The 25,900-nt window shown below is 38.0% G+C and overlaps 1 protein-coding gene across 1 annotated transcript; it reads right to left on the bottom strand.

The window, feature by feature from the left end:
• Positions 1-1,245: 1,245 nt before the first annotated feature.
• dera (deoxyribose-phosphate aldolase (putative)) lies at positions 1,246-17,962 on the bottom strand. The gene is made up of 9 exons (XM_084710796.1): positions 17,804-17,962; positions 14,760-14,857; positions 12,875-13,022; positions 11,417-11,512; positions 11,193-11,327; positions 8,726-8,854; positions 4,136-4,248; positions 2,478-2,627; positions 1,246-2,359 (listed from the first exon to the last, which is right to left on the bottom strand). The coding sequence occupies exons 1-9, from the start codon at positions 17,832-17,834 to the stop codon at positions 2,303-2,305; spliced, it is 957 nt and encodes a 318-aa protein (XP_084566922.1). The 5' UTR covers positions 17,835-17,962; the 3' UTR covers positions 1,246-2,302.
• Between the last annotated feature and the right edge of the window lie 7,938 nt (positions 17,963-25,900).

Here is a 25,900-nt window from a genome sequence, read left to right as displayed (position 1 = left end):
TGCTGAATGGCAGAATTTAGGGTAAAATTTTGCACGTGGTAGCAGTTCTTTTCTACAAATTTATTTCGAAGCTTCAAGATGTTTGTCCTATAGTCTGTGAAGATAGCACTGGATTATTGACCAGTTCTCTACAGAATAACATTTTAAGTTCTGTATTTGACCATGTTAAAGCACCACCTACATTGTCTAACTGAGCATGGCCTAATTCCCAGCCTTTCTACCAGTATCCTGAAGCCAACCCTCTCCCATGAGTTTTCAATCAAATCCCACATTTTCCCCCAAAAGCTCACATCCCCTTCCCTCCACAATTAATTCACTCATTTATCCTCTGTTCCAGTCAAGGTCAAGGCCTGTGATATCTTAATTAAAGAAGAAAAGGGAGAAGAAAGTTTTCTGTCTTCAAATGAAGCCTCAAATTTGTGAGCTGTTCAATCACATCTTTTAAACTCACTTAACCCCTGATTAATCCCCTGCGCTCTTCAGTTGGCTGAGCTTCTCGCTAATGAAATTAAGCAAAGGAAGCCTCCATAACAGATTCAGCACACATCACTGGGACAGGTTGGAGACTTGACAGCATCTGCAGCACAAGTCTTCATGGTTGTGATGTGGAAACTGTGGATCTCAGAATGCCTGCCTGTTCATCCAACTTTCCAGGTTCCTCATTAAGTAATGCTGGACATACACAGAACAAGAACACATTTGGAAAAACAAAGGTGTGTAAATTCATGCACAGATCTGACAAATCATCTGCATGATCAGCTGTCAGATTATCCACCAGTAATTAAAGGGCAGAGTGGTATAGTGCCTCACTTGACATATTTAATTAACAATCCTACTTAAGGTCATTAAAGTATGACTGAATAACTGACAGCTGTACCAATTTCTAAGAGAGTGAAAATGAAAAGATGGAGCTGCTGATTTGAGCTGCTATTTAAAGCATGTAGAAGAATTGTTGTGTCAGAGTTGGAACTTGAGCTGGGAGAGGGCCCGTCCCCCTAAGGGACAATGACAGTCCAAATAAAGACTTAATAGCTAAAAGTACTAAAATGATTGATCATTCATCAGAACTGAAGCCTGAATCAAGAATTTTATATTTAACCAAGAACACCATGTTCCCTTAACTTAAAGGAAGAAATTTAAATTTTTTTAAGAAATGTGTAATATATTCTAGGCGTTTTCTCTTCACAAGTGATACACTTGCATTACAATTCTGTGTTAGAAAAAATGTACCAGAAGAGGAGTCAGTTATCTTTCCACACACATCTTTTATTTTGCATGAACAGCAAAGGCCAAACTCGATTAAATCATGGTTTAACTTTAAATTATGTTGCACCAAATGTTTAAACTACCTTTAAAAAATTAAGAAAGATTAAGTTTAAATTTGTCTTTAAACCTCAGTTTAGTTCTTCCTAATCTTTATTGAATTGTATACAGCACTTTAAACTCACACTTAAGGATGTAACTTTTTCAAATGGCTACAGTTTTCAGATGTTTTACACAAAGTAATTAAGCTCCTCAAAGGAGGAGAAATTAGAGCTTCTCTGCCAAGGCATTATGAGTAGACTGACTAGGCTAGGTTTTTCGCTAGCTAGCAAACAATGTAACATTTTGTTACATTTAGTTTTAGCTACCTAGCGAACAATGTAATGTTTCGTAAAGGAAAGCAGAACTTTTTCCATTTCCTCCCCTCTTTTTTACTTACTAGGTCCCCAAATCACTTTATTTTGGGTAATCAAGCATCCTCATATTGATTAAACATAATTTTATTTTGGTTTATGTCAATCTTGGATTCACTAACCAGATTTGTTTGTAATGGTGCAACTGAGCTCTGCTTAATATCAAATCTAGATTTACTCATTTTAAACCTAGTTTTGCTAAACTCTGATAAGAACTAATCTTAGATTAAATTAAATTTTGTTGGTGCTACCCAGTCTAATACTTTCAGGGTATTGGACAAAACAAATGGATGAATATTATTTTCTTAACTCCGAATCACTTGTTTTTCCTGTCTCACATGAAACTCATCTTAACTCACACACTCGCACATCCTTCATACAGACAGACATGATAAACTGGTTCATTATGTCTGTGACCAAATACTGAGACAAACTTTATTCACCTGTTTGTATTTCATATGTGCACAGTGTGCATGGGCACATTGGTTTGACAAGAAAACCAGTTTTCCCTGTCACAGATACTACTCCACCTGTGGCTAATAGAATAGATGAGTACGTGTGCTGCCTGTGTGGTTTGTGGTGAGTCTGAGGTTCTGATTGGTCACTGCAACAGGATGTCCATATCTTCAGGCCATTGGGAGCTCATGATAGGCTGCATACTGTCCAGTAACATGATGATAGATCTGTTATAACAAGAAAGAGAAAAACTTACTTAAATGCAGAAAAGTATGAAGTGTGGTGCTGTGTGTGTGTGTGTGTGTGTGTGTGTATGTGTGTGTTTGTGTTGGTGTGAGTCCCCACCTGCCTCTCGATGTCAGCCAACAGGCTGCTGGCTCCCAGGCGGAACAGGTGAGGACAGAGCCAGTCGTTGCCCAGCTCCTCTTTGATCAGAGTGAGCCACACCAGAGACTCCTGAGCTGTCCGGATTCCTCCTGCTGGTTTAAAACCCACCTGAGGGAACATGCACACGCACGCACGCACACGCACACACACACACACACCAGTCAACAGGACAGACATTTCATTTCATGTAATACTTTAACTTCTATGTAGAAAAAAAGGTCATGTAATATAGGCCAAATGGCTCCCAAAATATTTTTTATTTGAAGCCATGACTTAGAGGTTAGCCATGTCCCATTTACTCTATATAATTAACACCCTGACACCAGAACAGAGGGCACACAGACAGAGCACACACATTACAACATGCTGTGCATGAATACATATTCCTCCTTTTGGACACACTAATAAAAGGTGTTTAACAGTGGTGCCAAGGAATGGAAAAACTATTTAAAAAAGCAGAATATAATGATCAACATTCAGTTGACACTACAATGGGATTAAGTATGTAACAGTGTGTGCACATTTCAGGACCACTGGAGAAATTAGGTGATGATGAACATTTCTGTTTAAGCCATGTTTGTTACACGTGTCCATGTTAGAAATGTTTATGTTATAATTTAAAAAATGTCTTTCAACAATTACCTTGGCTAATTTTGATCTACATTATTCACTCAAATAAATGATGCACATGTAAAAAATACAATATACAGGCTAGTAAAGAAAAAGCATCAATTATTGTAGTTGAAGTTTTAACATTTTTTAGACTACCCTCTCTGATGAAGGACACACTTGTGTTGACTCTTTGTGTGACTGCCAACCAAACACAGCTTTAATCCACCTTCTGCCATGATAAATGTGGAGAACAGCATGCCACTGTCTAGTGTTCAGCGTGGGTAATAGAGCCTCTTGTGTTTGTCACTTATTATAGGATGAAATAAAAAACAACTGAAATAAAAAAAAAAAAAGAAAAAGTAGACTCTTAAGTAACTTTGTATTTTTATCAAGATGTGCATGGTTAAATAGATTATTGTCCCATCCATAGCCTACACTGATGGTTAACTGTAAACGTTTTTTTTTTTGTTTGTTTGTTTTTTCACACATTTACAGATCACTGGTCCATCTAATAACTGAAATTACTGAGCAAATCAACTTTTGCTGCTGAGCCTGTCCACAGCAGTAGCTTCTTTCCCTTTAAATTCCTGTCTGGTTACTGAATGGGACTAACAAATTGAGCTGAACTGAACTTGAAATTTTTCATATTGTGCACCTGCAGTTTAGCTGATTAATGTGCCCTAAATTTGAACTGTTTTTATTATTGATGTTTTTAATTATTTTTTAATTTTTTATTGTGGCTTGTTTCTTTTTACTTCTTGTTGCCACTTTGTTGTTAGTTTCTCTTTGGTGTTTTCTGTGTCTAGGACTTTTTATTTTATTATTTTACTTGGCTACATTGTTAATGAGGTCTCTACCTCAATGTATTTCTGAGCTGAAATAAAGCTTGAATGAATGAATGAATGAAAATTAAAGAATTTGGTTAGTAGAGAAGAAAAAGCCCATGCAGCCAATCTACAGTGTTTGGCCCAGGAAAGCAAAAAAGCAGGGAGTCAGTACTGTACCTTGTGGCCTGTACACAAGAAGTAGTCACGGATGGCCCTCACCATCACTATGGCGACAGGGTAAGTAGCATTGACAGACTCCTTTCCTGTGGAGGTCTTGATGAAGTCAGAACCTGTTGGGTTTAAAAAGGTGACAGGTAATGTTCAACACAGTCATATGCTCATCATTCATCTGTTTTTATTCAGCTTCCCTTTCAGACCTGCTCAGGAAGATTCAACCTCCAGCTGAAGTGAAGCAGAGTCAGCGACAAAGCGAGGATGGACAGGGCATTACTCTGACAGTCTGGGCCGGCCAGACAAGAACATATGCTGCTGCTGATGGCTAACAGAGGGCAGCTGCACGCTCATCAATAAAATCCTTCATTTTTCCTTCCCTTCCTTCACAGCCAATTATGTTTTATCAGCTTTCCTGATAAAAATAGAAGATGAAATGAAGCTCTTTAATAGATTACCCACAAACTGTGGGCTGCAGGAAAGAAAAAAAAAATCAGCCCTTCTGCCTCCCTGGTGTATAATGACTGTTCATTACTGAACAGAGCAAGATGAACATTTTCCAGTTCATTAAAGACATGTTCTATGTATTTTTCCAGTCAGGTCTTTCAGCCTCTCTCCCCTCGTCCTCAAACTGGCATAATCCTTAAGATTCGTTATGGGGAGTCTTAATTACCAGATAATGGATAACGGTTATTAAATGCGGGTGGCGGTAATGAAGCTCTATTCATTTGCGTGGGCAGGGGGATACTGGCGGGGAACAGCAGAGTAAAATAGCCTGCATCAGAGATTAATAGGTGAAATTATCATTCAATTTCAGGAATCTCATACGCAATTCATAGGAACAAGGGGAGATTAAGGAGTGAGTGTGGTGACAAAAGCAATGCATTTTAATAATGATCTCTATCAGAGCCCCTGACAATTTGGTTCTGTAATCTGCTTATTATGTGATGGCTAGTTAAGCATACTGCATGTGTGTGAGTGTGTGCATGCAAATGTGGGTGTGTGTGTGTGTGTGTGTGTGTGCACATGAGAGAGGGAGAGCTCCACTCATCAGGTTCGCCTTTATGAGAGAAAATGCTGAGCAGCAGCGCCACAAGCTGGATGACAACAGGAACTGAACCAAGACTTTCAATAGCTTGGACTTGAGACTTTTTAAACCTCCTCAATCCCGCATGAAAATCCAACCACTGTCAACACACAATAAGGAAAAGTCTCCAGGCGACAGCCCAAAAACACACGTGGTGGTTTTTTAAGATGGCAGCCTCTTTCCATAATCAGTCCCTCCAGGATTTTGCTGGCCTTTATTAGGATTGTTGCAGCCAAAAATGCCTGATTCATGTCAGCTTTACTAAAAAATTGCGATTCATGTTGCAGTGCTTTTAGGCATTTTTTTGCACTGAAATAGTGGTGGGATCAAGTGAAAACTGCAGGAGAAAGTTGTGATTTTTTTGTATAATTGATTAAAAATTGAAGGCAATATGTTCCAGGGAGAACAAACCACATGCAGTTTTCTAACTGACCTCACTAAAAAGGCTCAGAATTACAAAAAGAAAAAGTGCACAAAAAAGCAGAATCTTTTTGGAGCTCAAACTTGGTCAACAGCAAAAAAAAGTCAAATTTAAGTGCATGGATAGCTATGATAAATGTGTTCTCTTCATTACCTGTAACAAAATTGTAAATGCAAAAAATAGTGAATAATAAAACAAGTTGGTTCACTGACTGACATGTCTGACGTTTGAGCAGGGAGCTGCTGTGATTGGTGGAATTCGCAAGAAGCAACAGTGATTGGTCAAACTTGCAGAAAAGTTGCGGAGTTTGGAAAAAAATTGCAAGGTTGCACAGAATTCACAGGGATTGGATGAATTTGCGTGAAATGTTGCCAGTAACTTCCTGGAGGGACTGCATCAGAGTGAGCAGGGCACAAAGCTAAATATGCAAGAGTCTGGTGGATTTGCTTCACTCACCAGCCATCTAGTTGTCTAGTAACATTCACTAGACATTAGGCTGGAGGACAAAAAAGTTGATTTTGCATTCTGATGGTGTGATACAGTGGTATGTGCAAGGGCAGCAGTCACAGGGTTGAAAATGTGGTAGGGCTATGTATCAACAATAATATGGTGATACAATACATATTATCATACATATTGCAATACTGTAAGTAAGGTGATATTTATTTTATTAATTCTAGGAGATATTTTATCAAAATCTGAAATCTGAGTTTAAAAGTTAAGGCCACCTTCTTTATGCAATCAGAACAGTGAAGATAGATAACAACACCGCTATCTACTATTACAAAATGAAGCACAGCCACAAATCTTTGAATGTATCACAATATCACGATTGTGTTTTGAGAATTGATTCAGTATCACAAAACATACTCAGGTGTATTGACATTTTCTTTACACCCCTAGAGGTGGAGCTGATTAAATGTATTGAGCTTTGGAGGTTATCTCGTCTATGATGAACCTCATCACAGTTTAATTAAAGTTTATCTGTAATATTTACGTTCACCATGGAGATCTCATTCATTAAGTAATATAGCTCATTTATCCAAGTGTAATTCTGTTTGCATAAAAACAACAAACAACAAACTATGTTTATCACCTGGGCATGAGCTCTGGCTGAGTACATCTACAAGCGAATACACTGCAAGTGATGTCGCAGCAGCACTGCTTGTGTTCCATATATTTACAGAGGAGTAAATTAAGTGTTTATTCTATTTATTCATACTAATGTAATTTTCGTCAGCTTTGTTTCCGTACAGTTCAAAAACAGTTTACGTACTGTTTATTTTCATATAAAAAGGCTGCCGTGGATCATAGAAGGTGTGCTCTTCTCAACACTGTAAATTAGTCTCTTGTCCTCTCTATTGACTGCTCTGATGTGAGGAAACAGATACATCAAGGACATCAGTGTTCATTTTGACAGGAGGAAATAAGTTTGAGGTTAAGCAAGTGCACCAGACTTAGCAGAAACAGAGCCAGAGTGGTTCATAAAACAAGCGACATATCGCTCAGTCTGTTCACTGATGCACAGAGCTGGTAAGGACACTGTTCACTTGTTTGCATCACCTCCAGTTAGGAAGGTTGCTGTGTATAGCCAAAACAATGTTGGCATTGGTAGGTAATTGTTAGCTAGCTGGCTAACACTGTTAACAACTGGCTCATTTCTGAAAACAGTCAGTGACCTGCATGTAACAAGTTGTAATTTATGTTTTCTTGCAGCAGACAATAAATACATGTTACATGTACAATATGTAATATATGCATGAGCTAGCTCTAATCAAAAGCAGAAGAAAACAGGACTAAAGGAGTTTTAAGGAGTTTTGTGCTGCTTGTTTTTACATTAACTAGTCTACCCTCCATTCAACATGGTGGATACAACAGCTGGCAGATGATAGACCAGATAAATTATCAAAGCCACTGACTATTTTGCTGGCTTGTAATCACTAACTGTGAATAATGTGTTAAGGTTTAGTTTCTCTTTTATTGGTCAATATTGCATTTGGAGCATTGATACTGATCCTGGAAATGCAATTAAATGCAGCTTTTGCCTTGAATTATTCTAATGAATTCATATTAATTACACTGCAGGGGAGAACAGTGTAAGATGAACATTCATTTACATTTTAAACAATAATGGCTGAAAAAAAAAACTGATCTAATAATAAAGTTAATTATCTGTTCCATGTTTTGTGATCATCCTTATAACTCCGTTTTGTCCTGTTTTCTTCTGCTTTTGGGTAAGAGCTGACTCATACATGCATTACATAATGTAAACATTTATTATTCTTCATAATAATGACAATATATTATTTTGCCAATCTTGTGATTCTGATATCTTTTGATGACCTCCAGAGTAATCCTAAAAGTCACCAAAAATATGCATTTAGTAGCTTATTTTAAAAAAAATCCCTTGGGAAACACACCCCTCGACCCCCGCTAACTCTGACCAGTTTGTAGGCCTGAAGTAGTTAATGTCAGTTAACTGAGCCTAGAGTTCAGAACAGCCCACTTTACTTTCTGACTGTTTCACCTGACCTACAAGAGGCATGACTGATTTCATTTCAAGATTTGAACTTACATAAGATAAATTCAGAAATGTTAACACTTGTCCAGAACTTGCAGCCAGCCTGCTGTTATAAAGTCACAGCAGCTGTTGTTCAGGTTCCAGCCTCTTTCTGTTCACCTGACTCCTATAGTCGCTCTATTAACACGCCCAATTTAGGTGCCACACATCTGCAAAGTGTTAACATGAGATGCTTTGTTAACAAAATCAGTCATAGACAGTAGATCCATATGTGACTGATTACTGTACACTATGGAAACTGTGTTTTTTCTGTACCCATGTGCATCTCAAACTTGAAAATGAATGTGGTGTAATATGAGTGTTATTTATTGTTGCAGCAAAATGTCTCCATGCTCAGATTTAACACACAGACAGACTGATAACAACCTCCTCATCTCACTCTTGGAAAGAAAAGAGTATCAGCCTGTTTGCAAAAATACTAAATGTTGAGTGAAAGGAACGCTCTGTGTGGAAGAGACATGAAGTGGAACTGTGACGGACACTCTGAAACATGTTGTTGAGACTGACCAGCCATCATAGCAACCAGGCTGGCTTTGTAGACATTGGTGAAGGTGCCCAGCTCTCCGATGGCCAGGATGGTCTTCATGTGGGCGTCACCACAGGCCTCCCGAAACTGACGGATCTCGTTATACATGGCTGTGGAGAGGGACAGGAGACAGTGAACTGAACATACTGTATCCATGATCAAATGAACAAAAGGTCATCCCATCACCAAAACTCAAAACCCAGATCCTGTGAAAATTCCTAAAATTACTGGCTTCAATAAATAGACCAACAGAAAAAAACAATAACAGTTTCAGTTGTGATCAGCTGAGATATATACAAAACTTTTAAGAACTGATTATTATTTGTTTTTGAAAGTCACCATGAGCTACCCTAGGAGGACAAAAATAATAAAATAATAATTTCTCAACAGTTGATTATAAATCACAATGATTGTGACATAAAACATTTATTTTTGCTTTTGTTAACTATCACAATTTGTTTTCATATTTTCTGTGGGGCTTGTTGTTTGTGACCATCTGATTGCAAACCAAAGAAACTTCGGAAGTAAACCAAAGATTCCCTTTTTACAGTTAAAACATGTTCACTTTCTCATCGACCATTCACTCTTAACCTTGGAAAGAACAGTTGACAAAACAATCTCCACTCATGGTCTTTCATGTGCTGATGAAGATCATATAATATGAGTTCCAGAACAAGTAAATAAGTGGACCTGGAGAGGATATTGTTTATTTAACTGCCATTTCCAAGATTGAGAATAAACACAAACTGTTAAGCTCAGCGTTTAACTTTTCACCATCATGGATAAGAAGTCTTCAACATGCTCAGCCTGACTTAAGTTACACCAATGACAACGAAGCAGATGCATCTGCTGATGAAGACTATGTCATGCAGCCAAAAGGTCTTAGAAAAACACCAGAACCTTGAGCTAAGATTGTTTGTTCAGATTTCAATTTCCTTTACAATGATGGGCCATTCACATAAAATGTCAAAAACACCAGCTACAAAACACGGATAGAATAAATCTAAATTAAAAGTTTCTCTTTTTGTGAATAGTTTTTGAGCTTTTAATGGCTTTACTTAACTGAGCAGCTGACATGAGGACAGGAAAGGGGGAGAGAGAGGGGAAATGACACGCAGCAAAGGGCCACAGGCGGGTGTCGAACCCATGTTTGTTGTAGGGGACTCAAAACCTTGTTACATGGGGCACAGGCTCTACCAACTCAGCTACCAAGGCACCCTTAAATTAAAAGTTTTCTTAATTTCCTTGCTCTTGAGAATTTGTTTTAAGCTACTGGAAACTCAAATCCACAACAATCTTTTAACTATGTAATTTAGTGTCTTATGTATATATTAAAACAACCCACATCAGTTGTCCCACCAACCAGATATAACAAAAATCTCTCTGCTCCATCTCAATCTGGAGGCTGAGCAAACTCAGCAATGGGAGCTGAAGCCATTACATCGCTCCAAACAAAACAGCACAGGAGTTGTGGGTCTACTGCTGCCTCAATCTGTTGCAAGGAACACAGCAACAAACACCAAAAGTAACACACATACTCTCTCTCTACCCTCTTTCCTGTCATATCTTCAGCTGCCCTATCACAATAAAGGCAAAAGCCCAAAAAATAATCTTAAAAAAAAAAAAAAAAAAAGAAAAGTTCAACTAGTCATATCGTCTGTAGTCAGTGATGAGATTTGTTCAGTTACGATAATACAGCAGGTTAAACCATTTTGTTTATAGTTCAACAGCATGGGAGTACATATGAAAGTGGCCTTACAAAAAAGGTTTAAATGCTTCTGATTGTGTTGGGTATCATTTGGATTTTGATTCCTATGCAAAAAGTGTTATCATTATTATTATCATTATTATTGGTACAGTTTATGTGTATGTTGGTACATTTCACCACTCCAGCTGGGGCTGCTATGATGAGGTAGGGACTATTGTTCCCAGCACATTATAAATGCTGTACGAAGTAAAAGATAATGCTTCATTTTGTGTTAAATGTCGTAGTGAAGAGAAGCTTAGTGGCATGTGCAGAACAAAGTTACGCACAATTTTAATTAGTGCACGCGAATCGATAGTGGAATTGAAAATATAATTTCTTAAGGATGTCTATGGAATTGTAATTTTGGAACTGGTTCTAAAGTGGAGCTGGGTCTCAATGCCAAACCCTAGGGTCAATCAAAATGTGTTCTATGACACCTACACAGTCTCTATGGTCTGCACTGCTAAATGAGCTGTTTTTTTAAAACTGGGTTTATACAGTTACAGTCATGAATGCTTATTTTCTCTGATTTTTGTGGCTGCTTTATCACACTGTCAACTTTGCATTTTTACTATTTCAAGCCAAATTTAAAAAGCTTTAAAAATACAGGGCTGTAAGTCAAAGCACATGTGTAGTCTGTGTGTAGTCACATGCAACATGTGACCTTTCTGTGTCTTTGCCATTATATGGTCACAGCATACCTTCCCACTGTCCTGTGATGGCGAGTTTCCGGTTAATGACGATGTCGATCTCAGTGGCACCATCAGCCACTGCCATGCGGACTTCCTGGAGGCGAGTCTCCAGTGGCGTCTGGCCTGCTGGGAAACCAGTGGCCACTGGGAGAGGGGGGAGAACACACTGTCATTTTCTACTACCACACACTCAGCTGAGCATGATCTCATTCCTGCAGTTTCTGGCGGCTCACCTGAGGCAACAGGAAGGCTAGAGTTGGCTGCTTTTAGTGATGTGATGGCATCAGCCACTCGAGATGGATACACACACACTGCTGCAGTAGTCACTCCTGTCACATAACACAGGCAGCAGAGCAGAGATTAACTGGTCTGTGTCACCCTCTGCAGGTTCAGGTCTGCACAGACAGTCAGACATCCTGAACAGGTTTGAGAGCTGCTGATGGTCAAAGTTTACACTTCACCTTTACTGTCTTGTCCAAAGGTTTGATTTAACACTAACTACCACAACCTGTCTCATCGTCTGACTGACTGACTTTGTTTCAGTGATGTCACCATGTTCACAGACCTCTGCTGTGGACCTCCTTCACTAACGTGTATAAATGTTCTTCCTGTGTGCACAAAATAAGCTCCCACGCAAACTTTGTGTCCAATTCATGAAAACTGCGCACTTGTGGTGCCTCTCTGAATTCAGTTTGAACTGCAGACACATAGCCATGCAGCTCATGTCTGAGGAAGAAGCCAGAAAAGGTACTTTTCTGACTCATAATAAGAATGGGCCTCATTTACAAACTTTACGCACAGTTTAAGCACAGATTTGTGTGTATGTGTGTACTAACATTTTAGGCACAAATCTGGGTTTAATCAACATTTCAAATGTACTAAATGGACAGTGCATGCTGTCTAGCACATTTGAAAGACATAATCCTCAGTGCACACACACACAGCGCATTAGTATATCAGCTTGCACATTTGTTTGTGGGTAGTATCAAGTTTGCACATTTTTTCACACGCAAACCTTTAGTAAATCAGGCCCCAAGAATCAAGTATTTCCCCCACCTGTAATAATTATCTGCTCCAGAACTCAACACTTTTAGTTTTGTGACAATAGCAAAATTTTGACTTTGATGCTTTAGTATCACAACACTCAACACCAGAAAGATATCTGACACTGAAACAATACTGGATTGATACTCAGTATCTAACAGATCAGACACAGAAAGTCCACAGGAAACATTAATCATGGACATACTGTATGCTGCTGCAAAACCATGAGACTCATAAAGTGTAGAAAATACATTAAAAAGGAAGTCTATTAACACTTTAATTTCATACATACAAGGGCAATTTGCTAATCTATGGTTATATTTAACTGTGTTCACCTCAGTGAAAGGCTAAGTTGAACACAAATGCACACACACACCCTCAGTACCTGCCATTTCTCAGCAACATCAGCTGTAGGCAAGATGAAAATTAGCTTCACTTTTTGTGTGATTACACAAATGTTGACCTACAAGTACCAAATATTGAGAAATTCTAATACCACACCACTTTCAACAAAAAGTATAAAATAAGTATCTAAATTTCACTATTCTATGCAATACTACTTGTGTTCCAAGCCACGTTTAACCAATAAGCAAAATTATTTTTGTTCTTTGAATTTGACATCATTGTGTGTGGCAGCAGCACCAGACCTTTGTCATGCATATCCATCTTCTTGAGCAGGTCATATCGGATCGGCTGGATGGCTTTCAGACACAACCGGTGGACATTGGACGGTGTATCGTCTCCAGCCAGAGTTGTCAGGTCAATACAGGTGACAGCCTTCAGCAGCCAGGCAGCCTGCGGGACAAACACATCGAAATGACATCCAACATCAGAGAAAATAGCTGTCTCCATGTTCTGAGATAAATCCCACTGTTGTCACATGATTTGTCAAACAAACAGTGTGGACATTATGAGACGTATGTTTTCTTAGATTATTTGTAGGGGTGGGCGATACAAGGATATACTGTGATTGTGGTATCCCCTAGATATCAAAGACAACTATGAACAATGTTTCAAACTTTCAATTTGCAGGACATTCCTGTCTGATTATTTGATCAATAAAGAGTTTCTTGATTGATTTTCCAGAAAGCTTACCATATCACCATACATCAATACTACAAAATAAATTTACAGGTACTGTGATAGAACACTGTATACATATCAGTCCAAATTAAGGCCCGAGCACCAGCCTCGGTGTGAGGACCCTACTGGATTTGGTCGCATTATTTTTTTCCCCCCTTTCTTCTACACAATCTTCACTCACATTTTTGAGGGGCTAAACATGCACCATCGCACATGAAACACACATTAGCCATGGTGAATAATTTTGTATGATATAACTTTTGGCAGTGGGCCAAATTAAACCTAAACTCAACAGAAAGTCGGCCATTTTGAATTTCGTGGTCACTTTTGGCGACTTCCACAGGTTGTATTATAATGACCTCCTTCTACAGAATTCATCATAACGACTTCAAAATTGGTGTGTGTCATCTAGACTTTGTTTTCAAAGGTTATTAAAAGATTAAGCGCTCACTGAGAGGCCTGGCTCAAATTTTGATGTCTTGCAATGACACATGAAATTGCTATAACTTTAGTATAACTGAGCCGATCTCCATCAAACTTCACGTTTGATAAGAGTCCCACCCTGAACACATCTACATGACAATATTCAGTCATAGCACCACCTACTGGAAAGACCTTAAGACCTTGGAAATGCTATATTGTAAAGATCATGACATATTGTCAAAGGGCGTTGCCATGACAGCGCAGCAAAGATCAATGTTTCACCAGAACACAGAAAGTTGCATTAATGTCAGTGTACTTGGTCCAGTCTGCCTGAAACTTCACGTTTGTTAACAGTCCAGGCCTGAACATATGTGACTGTCATCAAGCCATTTGACCACACCCTTTAAACAGTAGCCCCCATGGCATGTATCACTGACATGCACGAAAATCTGTACGCACATGTATCATGTACAGCACACAAAAAGTCTCTTAGACCTTTGGCTAAATCCAACAGCCATTTGAATTCTGTGGTCAATTTTGGCCATGTTCACGTGTTGTATTTTAACGAACTTTAGTACAAATGATCTGATCTACACCAGACTTCCCATGTTTGATAAGAGTCCTGCCCTGAACACATCTCCATGAAAATCTGGAGTTACAGTCATAGCACCACCCAGGGGAGACAAGAAGTGACAACAATAACCTTCCTGCAGTGTCAAAGAGGTGTGAAAATTCAGCTCCTCATCCACCTGTTGGTGTCTGGCAACATGGTTGTGGTCACAGCATGCCACAACGGGTGCGGGGGTGGGAGTGCACGTCCAATGCTGCTTGCAGCTTTTATTCCTGTTGTTTTCTGACCACATTCTTTATGAATGGTGTTACTACAGTTGCACAGAATAGATAAAAACATTACTGTGTATTTGAGTACAGACATATAAATGCATATTCTGCCTGTCACAGTAGAATGGGCTTCTTGTCATCATGTCCCAGTATGTCCAGTGTAACACAGTGAATGTAGAGGTATACCTGCCACTGTTTTTTCGGGGTCTTCTGTCCTTGGATGTGCTGAGCTCTCTTAAGCACAGCCTGTGTGTTCACTCTCACTTTGGATATCCACTCCAGGTCTGCCGCCCATGAGAAGGAAATGCAGAAGAAAACAGATATATCATGTACCTATTTACATTTAATGATTTTTGTCCTTGATTTTTCTTTCACTATTTGCCGTGTTTGCTTTTGTCAGGGTGTAAAAGTTGCTGAAACGGCATTTATGACTCCAATGTGTGGGATTTTGTAGCATCTAGCAGTATGCTTGCGTATTGCATCAACATCTCATCTCACTCTCCCGTCTAAGTGTGTAAGAGAACCTACGCTGACAGTGAAACTTGTGCAAAATGCAAAAGGCCATATCTTGAGCTAGTGTCTGGTTTGTCCATGCTAGGCTACTGTAAAAATACGCTGGTGCAACACTATGACCTCTGTGGAAGCTGAGCTGCTCCCTCTGTCGATATGAAGGGCTCATTCTAAGGTAACAAAAACACAACACATCTTATTTCAAAGTGCTTAAAATGGACAGACAACAGACAGACAACTTTTCAGCTCCCTAGTGTCTCCATGTGGTATTCCTGTGCCACTGTGGCAAAGACAATAGGTGTTGAATTTTCTTTCCCCTTCAATATGTGTTCCCTCTTGCATTACCATGGTATACCTAACCATAACAGGCACCATTACGCAAAGCCCTATCTGACACACTTCGATACAACACCAGATCATTATCTGTTTCCTTGGAGCCTAGCTCCTTGAAGAAAGGGTCACCATACCTTTAGCAAAAAGAGAGAAGAAAGAGCCATGTTCATGTAAATTAAAATTGTCAGAATTTTATATTGGAATTTGTGAACAGGCAAAACCCTGCAATGATGTGCATTGTATAGTATTATTATAGAATGGGTTACATTATTAACATTATTGCTTCACACCAGAAGGGGTTAGGAAGAGAGATGAGTGGAGGTAGAGGAAAATATTAAGAGAGCATGTGAGTTTGTTTGTTCATTTAGTGCATAATGGAGACATCATTTTCCCAGAAAAGGCAGACACATGAAAGCAAAGTTAAACACAAATGGTGTCATTATTCTACAGCCATTACAGTGTGCAAATTAACATTTACTACATAATGATAAACTAAAGCAAAAAAAGTTGTCTATTTCAATTTTAACATTAAATTCCATTTCTGCCATATTCTTTTGAGATTTTCCACAGCCCTTCTTTGTAATAAACTATTTTAAACTATTTTAGAGTACGGAGCCTTTTAAATGAGCTCTTTGCTCTATCATGTTTTCACAAGACTATCATCATGGTGCATCTAATATAGACAAGCTTCCACAGTGTGTTTAGCCTCATTTAGCACAAAGCACAAATACACAACTTACAACACATAAATAACGTTGCATTGGACAGGTTCAAAGTTGGATTCTTTTAAATTTTGATCCCCTTGCTTCTAGTCTTTGTGCTAAGCTGTGCTAAATATGTTTCAGATCTATCATTCTACTGCACGCACAAAAACTTGAATGATACTGATTTTGTCATGTGACTCTGGGAAAGTCAAAGACAAACAGGAAGATTTCCAAAAAGGTGACACAATTTTTTGACTGAGGCTGGGTTAAAAAAAAAATAAAATAAATTAAAAAAAAATAATAATATTTTAACATCTTGTGGATGTGAGGTACAGCCTGCAGTTTTAGCCCCACTGTCTCAGCTTTTGCCTTTGTTGTGGTGTAAAACTGCAAATCAATGGTAGAGAAAACACTGTTAATGTAACTGCCCTGAGGTCAATTCTTTATTTAAACATTAATATATTTAATAATGCACCAGGTTATAGGATTCCTTGAACAATTTACAGCACTAGTTCTCTGAGAATCTTTTTCATATCCAAGCACAATTGGTATTGTAACTGAAATATCCCTAACTGACTCAATATCAACTTGAATCAGGACCTTGTGAATCAAACTAAATTGATCTTGGAAATCTGAATCAATATCCAGCCGTTTGTAGACATGTAAACAAAATTAAAATTTTTTACAGTACGGTTTGGTGAATGTTTTCACAGCTCTCATTTGTTTTACTGATGTCATAGAGGGGCTGATGTTTGAGGTTTAACACCCAGCATTTGGGAGGCATGGATTGAATTTTTTTCCATCAATGCTGATATAACTAATAACAAACCAGCACCTCATGGCTGATTATTTCAATTTTTTGTATTTTAAAAAGAAATTGATATAACCTGTAATTTATGCCCACCTGAGGGAAAGAGTTCTGACTCTTCTGATTTTGCATTTTGCCTGACAATTCAAATGCATTTCAATGCTTTGACATAATCTATAAAATCAGATCAGTGTCACCAATATTCATTGGCTATAATTTTAATATGTAGCGAATACTTTATGTGGTCCAATATTTATCGTACATCCTTTTCCAGCAACATGAAAACGTGGCCAAAAAACCTGATGTTAAGTCAGTGTAATCATGTGTAAACTATGTCCTGTCTGTATGAGAGCATGTCAGGGACCATTTCACTGTAAGCTGTGAGCTGAGGTTCAACAGGTCAGCTGAGCAGAGAGAGATGGGCTGTCATGAGTTCTTAATTACACTCTCGCTGTCTGACTGCAGTTACAGCAGCCTTATCACAGCAGATTTCACAGCAGGTTTGGTATTTAAGAGTGTTAAAATAAGAGACAGAAACTGTCTAACATAGTTCGCTTCATTTTTACGGTTACAGTAGGACTATGAATGCTGCAGTGAGTTACACAATAAGATTTCGATGCTCTGCAGGTCAGTTCCCTCTGAACTTATGTAACTCTGAGTTACCTATTTAACTTATGACTACGTCCAGTTTAAACACATTCTTTTATTAAACTCTGCAGGGTGAAAACGGGTGCGAGGCAAAACACAGTTATTCATTAAAGGTGAATAAAATACGAACTGGGTAAACTGACAGTAAAACGTGTATTACCACACGTGTTTCTAATGAACACTAACCTACAGCGACAGTTTAACGGAGGCTGAATTTTCATGCTTACCGAGTTTGGTCCCCAGGTTCCTGGCCGCCATGTTGAAGGATAGATAGTATTTATTTGTTTTGTGCAGATATTGAAATAAAACGTAGCTGCTACCACTATCCGAGGCGACTTGTCAACAACGCACTTCCTGATTACGACCTTGTCGTTCAGGAAGAAGAATCCCTCCACAGTAAAACGCCGCTTCCGGTGGACCACTCTGGGACCTAACTTCAGAAGAAAAAAAAAGAACTGTAGTCAATGGCGACAGACAAATTATATTTTGATCCTGTTTGAACTGCGCCACAAATCACACATATGATATTTGTCAACTGAAAAGGTGATTTTCCAAGTGACGAAAGTCAACGTTTGTTATAAGACTGTGAAGAGACCTTATATGAAAGACTTAACACCCAGAAGTCCCGTAAGTGACGTCATGACGAAAAAAAAACATGCCGGGGGTCCGGCAAGATGGCAATCTGGTTAGACACATCCTTCTGAGTCCCTCAGTATTCCCGAGTACCGGACTTTTAAATGAACTATTAACACATACTCATCTTCAGAAAAAGAAGTGGAACATTTTCTTGCGTCCGAAGCTTCAAATGTAGGCTTACTCCACCTAACAGCCAAGTAAGAGGACTTTATTGTATCTCCCAAAGCTGACGTCACTAGCTAACTATTTAGTTAGTTTTTAAAAGTTTTTAAAGACTGCTGATGACACTGCTTTATTTCTAAGGGATAAACAACAGATTGAACATGCCATATCCCTAATAGACAAGTTTTCAGCTGCATCAGGTCTAAAACTGAACAAAATGTGAAATTTTGTGCTTATTTCAGACTGGGGACAAAACCTTGCATAACGTGCTTGTTAAAAATTGTGTTAAATATCTTGGAATTCATATTTGTAAGGACCCGATGGAACGACAGCTTCTCAACTTCTCTCCCAAACTAAACAAAAGCAAAACCATTTTAAACGTGGCTCCAAAGACACCTTTCAATCATAGGAAGGATACTGTTAACCAAAGCCGAAGGAGTGTCACGCTTTGTCTACCCTGCTCTCTCTCTCTTAGTCTTCCGGACTCAACTTGCAAAGACATTAATAACATCTTCATTAAGTTTGTGTGGAAAACAAACATCACCACCTGAAGGAGGAGATTTTGTTTGGATCCAGAGAGGAGGGTGGCTTTGAATTCTTGGACTTTAAGGACTTGAAATATATTCAAAGAAGTGGGAGGTCTACATTTTCTGTTATTATGTAATTATAATGTTTCTAAACTTCCTTTATGTCTGTCTAAATTTTATCAACAAGATTTGTTGGCATGAAAATTGTGCTATTCACATAGTTTCTAGAGTGTAGAGCATGGCTTGTCCCCTTTAAATTCTTGTTATCTAACAAAATTAGAGAACTGCATCTTGAATTGTTACACATCTATCCAACAAATATATACATGTTCAATTTGTAATCTCTCACCACAGACTTTGGTTCATATTTTTCTCCAAAGATAGATCACATCGTGGGACTTAGGCTCACTATTTCATATGATTTTTAGAATAAAATTACTTTCTCAAAAAAAAAAAAAAAGAACATTTACCAAAGACTTACAGTAATATGTTGGAATAATTACTATCTCAAAATAATGAACAGTCATATCAAAATTATGACTGGGTATTTAACATTGAAATGTGAACTTATATTTTGAAATATTAAGTCATTCTTTTAAGAAAGTTTCTCATATTTTGACATTCTAACTCATATTTTAGATACTAAGTCATAATATAAAATACTAACTAATAATTTTGAGATAATGTGTCATTTAAATAATGTTTCTCATTATTTTTATATACCAAATGATCTGTTTCAAGAAAGTTTCTCATCGTTTCAAGATACTAGGTCATTATTTCAAGAGACTAATTCATTATCTTAAAATACTTATAAAATACCTTATTATGTGACTGTTTCTCATTATTTTTAAATGTAATTATTTTTGATAAGCTTTCTCATCCTGACGACTTGCGGGATCTTTTTTTATCACTGTCTGACAGAGTGCCTTGAAGGCTAACTTCTCCCAACATGATTCTCATTTCCAAATAATCTATGTAAGACCACACATAGTAGCACGATTATGCTACTTATTTACTTCCAGTTGTAATAAATGTAATAATTTCCACGCTGAGTAGCAGGACAGAGGAGGTTAGACTCAGAGAGCACTTTCTTTCCTCCATATATCACAAGTGGTGTGTTGGTATTTGGGTATACTGTGGCTTCAACCTCATCCATCAGTAAAATGCTGCCTTGAGCCATTGCACCTGTTTTGATTCCCACAGAAACCAAAGCCCGGAGTTGTTTACTACTCGACTACACTCACAGAGCTGTCACTTCATGAAATACTGCTACTGCTTGATATCTGTCAGATGAATGCAGTGGGGCTTCACTGCTGCAGGCCAAGCAAGTTTCAGATCCAACTGTTTTTATAGTGTAGGTCTAATCAAATGAATCAAACTAATGTAACATAAACCAAATCATTAAGAGACAACCAGTATAGCATGCTTGAGAGCATGACTGGCAGTTTAGTCAGTTCTACACCATTTTGTGATAAATGAGCCTAAACATGCAAAAACCTTAGTCCTTAAATGCTTTGAGCTGCACAAGCACAGCTCGAGGAGATTCATGACTGAACTCTAGCTTTGGCCAAAACAATAGACCACCGCACACAGTACAGTAGACTTTTCCATTACCTACCCAGGAACAATTATTTGGTCCTTTCATCTTGTACCCAGAAGCAACCATGACATCCAACCAGATAGAACCAGACAATAATATAATAAAATAGTTGATTTAGGGTTATTGTCAGACTAAAAACAGCTCTTTTTTGTTGTGAAAGCAGTAACTATTGTTATCATAGTCAAGGAAGACAAAGCTATGACTGTTTCAGTGTCATCCAGAATTACATGAAGTTTGTTCCATCATTTTCATCAGTATTAAAAACAGGGGAGAGGCCTCATATTCAGTTTGAATGTCCAGTATTTAGACAGGCTCTCACCCTGCAAACACTTCGAAGCTTGCAGGAGCAGACCCCACTACACTTTTACATGCTTGAATAATTGTTGCATACCAGACGTATGCAGAGGCACATATAGGATCTGTGGCTGGGAAAGCCAAGGCCTGAGCCAGACCCTGCCCAGTTACCATGGAGCTGCTGCATAATATTATGGAGACGTATGTTAGTGAGGCCTTGTATTGTATTTTTTTTTCACAAGGGTTATTTAAGCAGTATGTGCAAGAGTGAGGCTACAATATTCACGTTAAGCTTTTTCCTTTGGTGTAAAGTTTCCTTAGCTTGCATATGCACCCAGTTCAGGCGGTGTGTACACACACATGAACGTGGCTCCAAACTAGGAATCTACAATGAAGATAAAAACATGTAAATGGCCTCTATCAAGTCAGTTCGGCATGTCGGGGCTTTAGGAGACGTGGATTACACCAGGTGAGCAGTATGGAGGCATTTTATGTTTTGTTTTGGTTTTGGTTTTTTTTTCAGCCCTTTTTTCCATTTGAAAAATGGTCACCATTCACTTCCATTGTTTGGGAGATTCTGCAATGCTGTTTTATTGTGAAATTACAGCAGTGTTTTGTAGACTAACAAAATAAACCTGACCTTCAATCAGTATGAGGGTGAGTAGATAATGACTTAGTGAGTTTTCATTAGTTTTCATTTTTAGCTGAACTCTCCCTTGAAATATCTTTTTTTTTAGTATTTATGAAGTATTTTTGTAAGTACTACACTCCAAGTGTTAACATCTTGGAGCAGTCTATTTAGACTTAACACAAATAGATGAGTCAAGAATCAAAACTGGAAAACTTTTATAAAATAAAATTAATGCCATCATTCTTTCCACAGAGCTGCATTAGCTGCTTTAGATAGAGCCTTTAAAAATTAGGACACATGACACTCAACCTTCACTGCTTCTACATTTATTTGTTCTTTATTATGTCTTTGTGCTGAGTCCTGTTTGTACTACTGAGTATTTTTTACATTATTAGTGTAAATAACACATTTTATTTTATACTATTACTTATATTCATCTTATTATTATTGTTTTGTCTTTTATTGCTCAATTTACTCTTTAAGTTAAGTTTCCCAGCAAAAGTTTTTCACACAATTGTACTTTTATAACCAGTGTGACAATAAACATCTTGAATCTTAAATCCAAAATTCATGTAAATATACACATAAAAACAGTATATAGTGGTATTAACAGTTTCAGTGAATCTGCTAATCAGTGTGTTTAGTTTGCACTGAGGATGTCTGAGCTGATCTGCAGGTGACAGCATAACTTGATTTAAAGATTTTTTAGGACTCAGTAACAGATAAAATAACTAATATTATTGTTTTTCAAATATAATGCAGCCTTGACACAATGTGATGGATGTTAGTTTCTTCAGTTACTTCATTTTCATTGTTTACTGCTGTTCCAAATGATGGTGACTTCATCATGATTCAGCTTCTTCTGCAAGGAAATAATCAAAAACAACAAGCTGTGGATGAGCTGATGATGTTCATTAGCATCCACTAGATGTCAGCGCTGTCATGGATTTTGGCCAATACTGCATCTTTTAATGTTGTTTGAACTCCAATAAAAAAAGAAAGACCCACATTTTCATACAGTCAAACTTTGTTCAAACCCTCCAAAATCTCAGTATCAGGCCAAGTGTGTCAGGTTGAATGTAGGGAAAATGTCTTCAATAAAGCACAACAATATTTACAACCAGCCTGAATCTCACCTTTTTATAAGAATATATTACAAAAAGGTGACAAATCAGACAACGATGTAACATAATATATATACACAACACAAAACAATAAGGCATAAACAGACAATATGGTTGGAATTTGGTACAGATCTTCATGTTTTTTGTCAGAGGGAGAACAATTTACTGATATTTTGTATTTGTATGTTTCTGTGCATGTATAAACATGTGTTGTGTATTCAAATGTATGTATAAGTGTGCCCAGAGGAATATGCAAGTATGTGTGACTATGATGACAATGACATTGTCGAGAAATAAATTAAATAAATATATAAATGAGGAATTTTAGAAAAGAAAAAGTCAAAAAAGAATATTCATATATGTGCACATACACACATTCACTATAATAATACTAACATTTTGCAGGAGTTTAGTTTGTTCTTTTGCCTGTTTAGTTTTATTATCTTTATCTTATAGGTGTCTTTGCCTTGCGCCCAGAACCAGACGTTCAGGAGGGATCCCCATGGAGGGAGCCAGTTCACTGTTGGTGAGTTGTTATTAGGGTTCTGGGGGCGATTCACGTGTTTGAAAAACCTTGGAAAACTTCTTTTATTGGCTGCTCTGTTTTATCCTCACTCCTCCTAACCTGTCAGTAGGGGTCACAAGTCAACATCTGCTAGGCTAAAAACAAGGTTTACTTAGTCTGTTGCAGGTCCTAGTTTGGCCTTTGTTCTGTTTCAAAACTGACATGCATAGAAAAGTTGTATTTCATCTTAAACTGGACCTCTTTTGGTACCATACACCAGTTATATTGTTTAATTTAATATTTGAATAAAGCTGTTTGAAACCAAAATTGTTTGTCCCTTGTCTCCTTCAGTCTTTATCTTTCTACATTGAACTTCCTACAACTGACTAGCACATGTTCAACAGATTTGCTACTGTAACAGGTCTCACATGTATCTCACACTGTCTTCTACATGAAGTATACTGTGTCTCCAAGGGAGCCAAGATGGACGATTAATTGAGATTCATTTCTTCTGTGAGAGGTGAGGGGGAAGTAGGTAGTGGTTTTATTTTGTGTGGGGTGTTACAACAAAATGTTCTAAATAAATTACAGTGTTTAAATTGAGAAGTTTGGATTCCTGTTTATTGTTTCCTTATTAAGTTTATACAGTTACATGAAACCAGGACACTCGATTACAGTACCATTGCACTATTTATGCATCTGAAATAAAACTGAGTCTATGCTGTACAGAAATTGAAAAAAAAGAAAAAAAAAAAGAAAGAAAAGAAAAAGAAAACACGATACTACACTATACAATAGGGCTGCACAATTAATTGCAGTTGCAATAAAATCATAATATGGCCAAGTGCAATATCCAAATTGGAGAATCATAATCAAAACGCAATTTTTTGAAAAAGGACAAATGTGTGAGAAAATAACATTATAATGAGGTACTATACTGCTGCAGAGATGACCTGACCTAAAAATCTTGTTCTCCAGATGAAAAAAAAAATGTGTGACTAAAATGCCATGAACTGGAATGAGCTAGAAATATGAAACTTGGCCCAATAACTTAAAATAATGTCCACGTGCTTCTCAAGGCCAAAATTTGTAATGTGGAAACGCCACACCCCTCACACCATAAGTCTGACTGACTTGAAATTTCACACAGAAGTTCAGCTCAGTGATGTATTTTTTTGTTAATTCCATAAACTAAAAAAACATGGAGTGAAAAGAACTTTTGATTTAGATTTTTAAATCTTATCAACACCAAATGGGTGTAAAGCGTTGTTGGACTGAGATACACATTTCCATTATAAATGAGCTAGATCAGTCAAAAAACATGGCCACCATCAATCAAAAAACTTTGCAAAGGGCTGGGCTTAGCAGGAAATTAGCCATAATCCATTGACCATTTGTCCAACCATTATAACTTTAGAGAATAGGCCTAACAAAGCATTTTCAGCCTGATCCATAGGAGGCACCACAAAAACATGCATGTTCTGCCTCTATAAATGTACTGTAGTCTAAATGATTAATTCATATAATTGGTTACTTACTTATCTTTGTGCCCTTTCACTTCCTGTGTAATCAAGCAACCAGATAAATGGAAGTAAGGCCAACTTCTCTGATTCTTACCATTTGTAGTCATCTGCTCTCTGTTTCAAACAATGTACTGAAATTTTCTGCAGGTGCTGTCTTTCGGCAACACAATATGGACCTCATCAGCAGGTTATTTAGTTTCTGTACAAATGCTGAATTATATTTTTGAGTAGTTAAATTGCTGTGTGGCAGGCTCCATATCCCTATACTGTCTGCCTATATACATCACTTTACGTTACATGATCCATGCTTATTGTTTGGTATTCTAGTGAATCTGATACTACAACTATATTGTCCTCACACTTTCAAAAGATTCCCAGTAATCTTCATGAAACTAACACCTAACACAAAATGTTAAACACTTCTGTATGTCTGGCTCTTGGGTGCACTGCATTCTCAAACTCCAGTGTCCCGTGTGTTCTATCATGAGACACGAGGTGGAATTCCCCCAAACACAGCCTCAAGTTACCACTGAACAGAAATCTTTCTCTGCCATCTTTAAACATCTCGGTCCTCTTTGTGCATAGGTTTCCCTTCAGTCAAGTCCTGTTGACTCATCTTCCTGTTCAGCAGCCAGAGAATTTGCAGAAGCATCTCTGAATAGCAGCGTATGTCTTTGATTCTTGCGGAAATGTGAATGATGCATAGTTATGCCACTTAGGAGTGGTTTTGAGCAGCAAGTGGAAAGGGAGGCTCCTTGCCATTGTGGTTGGGTCAACCCTCCCAGTCTGTGCTTCATTAAACTGAGGTCATGCTCAAAGGCGAGGAGGAGGAGGAGGAGGAAAGGGAGGGCCACTGTGAGAAGTGAAGCAGGGGGCAAAGTGAGGCCCAAATGAATCACAGAAGGAGGAAGACAGGAGGATATGGGGAAATGGTTCCTCGATGACTTGGCTCTGGTAAAAGTGACGGGGCAGTGAATCACTGTGAGATGGAACCAACTGGAAGTGAGTCAGTGGGCTTCCGTCACTGAGCTGCATGCGGCCCTTGTGTCACTGTTCCAAGACTGAAGACAGTCTGTCACCCCACTACTGTAAATAAACAGTTACTCACCTAGAATCTTGTAACTCCATGTATTAATCAGTCTCTCCAAGAGTTCACAGGCTGTTTTGGGGATTGTTGTGACCCAAAATGCCTGATTTAAAAAAAAAAAAAAGCTATGCATGTTGCCATGTTTTCAGACATTTTTTGCAATGAAATTGCAGGAGCGGGTGAAAATTGCAAAAGAAAGCTGCATTTTTTTCATATAATTCATTAAAAGTAGCGT

Source organism: Lutjanus erythropterus, chromosome 22, assembly GCF_056507025.1.
Source record: "Lutjanus erythropterus isolate fLutEry1 chromosome 22, fLutEry1.hap2, whole genome shotgun sequence".
Classification (NCBI taxonomy): domain Eukaryota; kingdom Metazoa; phylum Chordata; class Actinopteri; order Lutjaniformes; family Lutjanidae; genus Lutjanus; species Lutjanus erythropterus.
The sequence above is the reverse complement of the archived record's forward strand: the minus strand, read 5'-3'. Positions and strand labels throughout refer to the sequence as shown.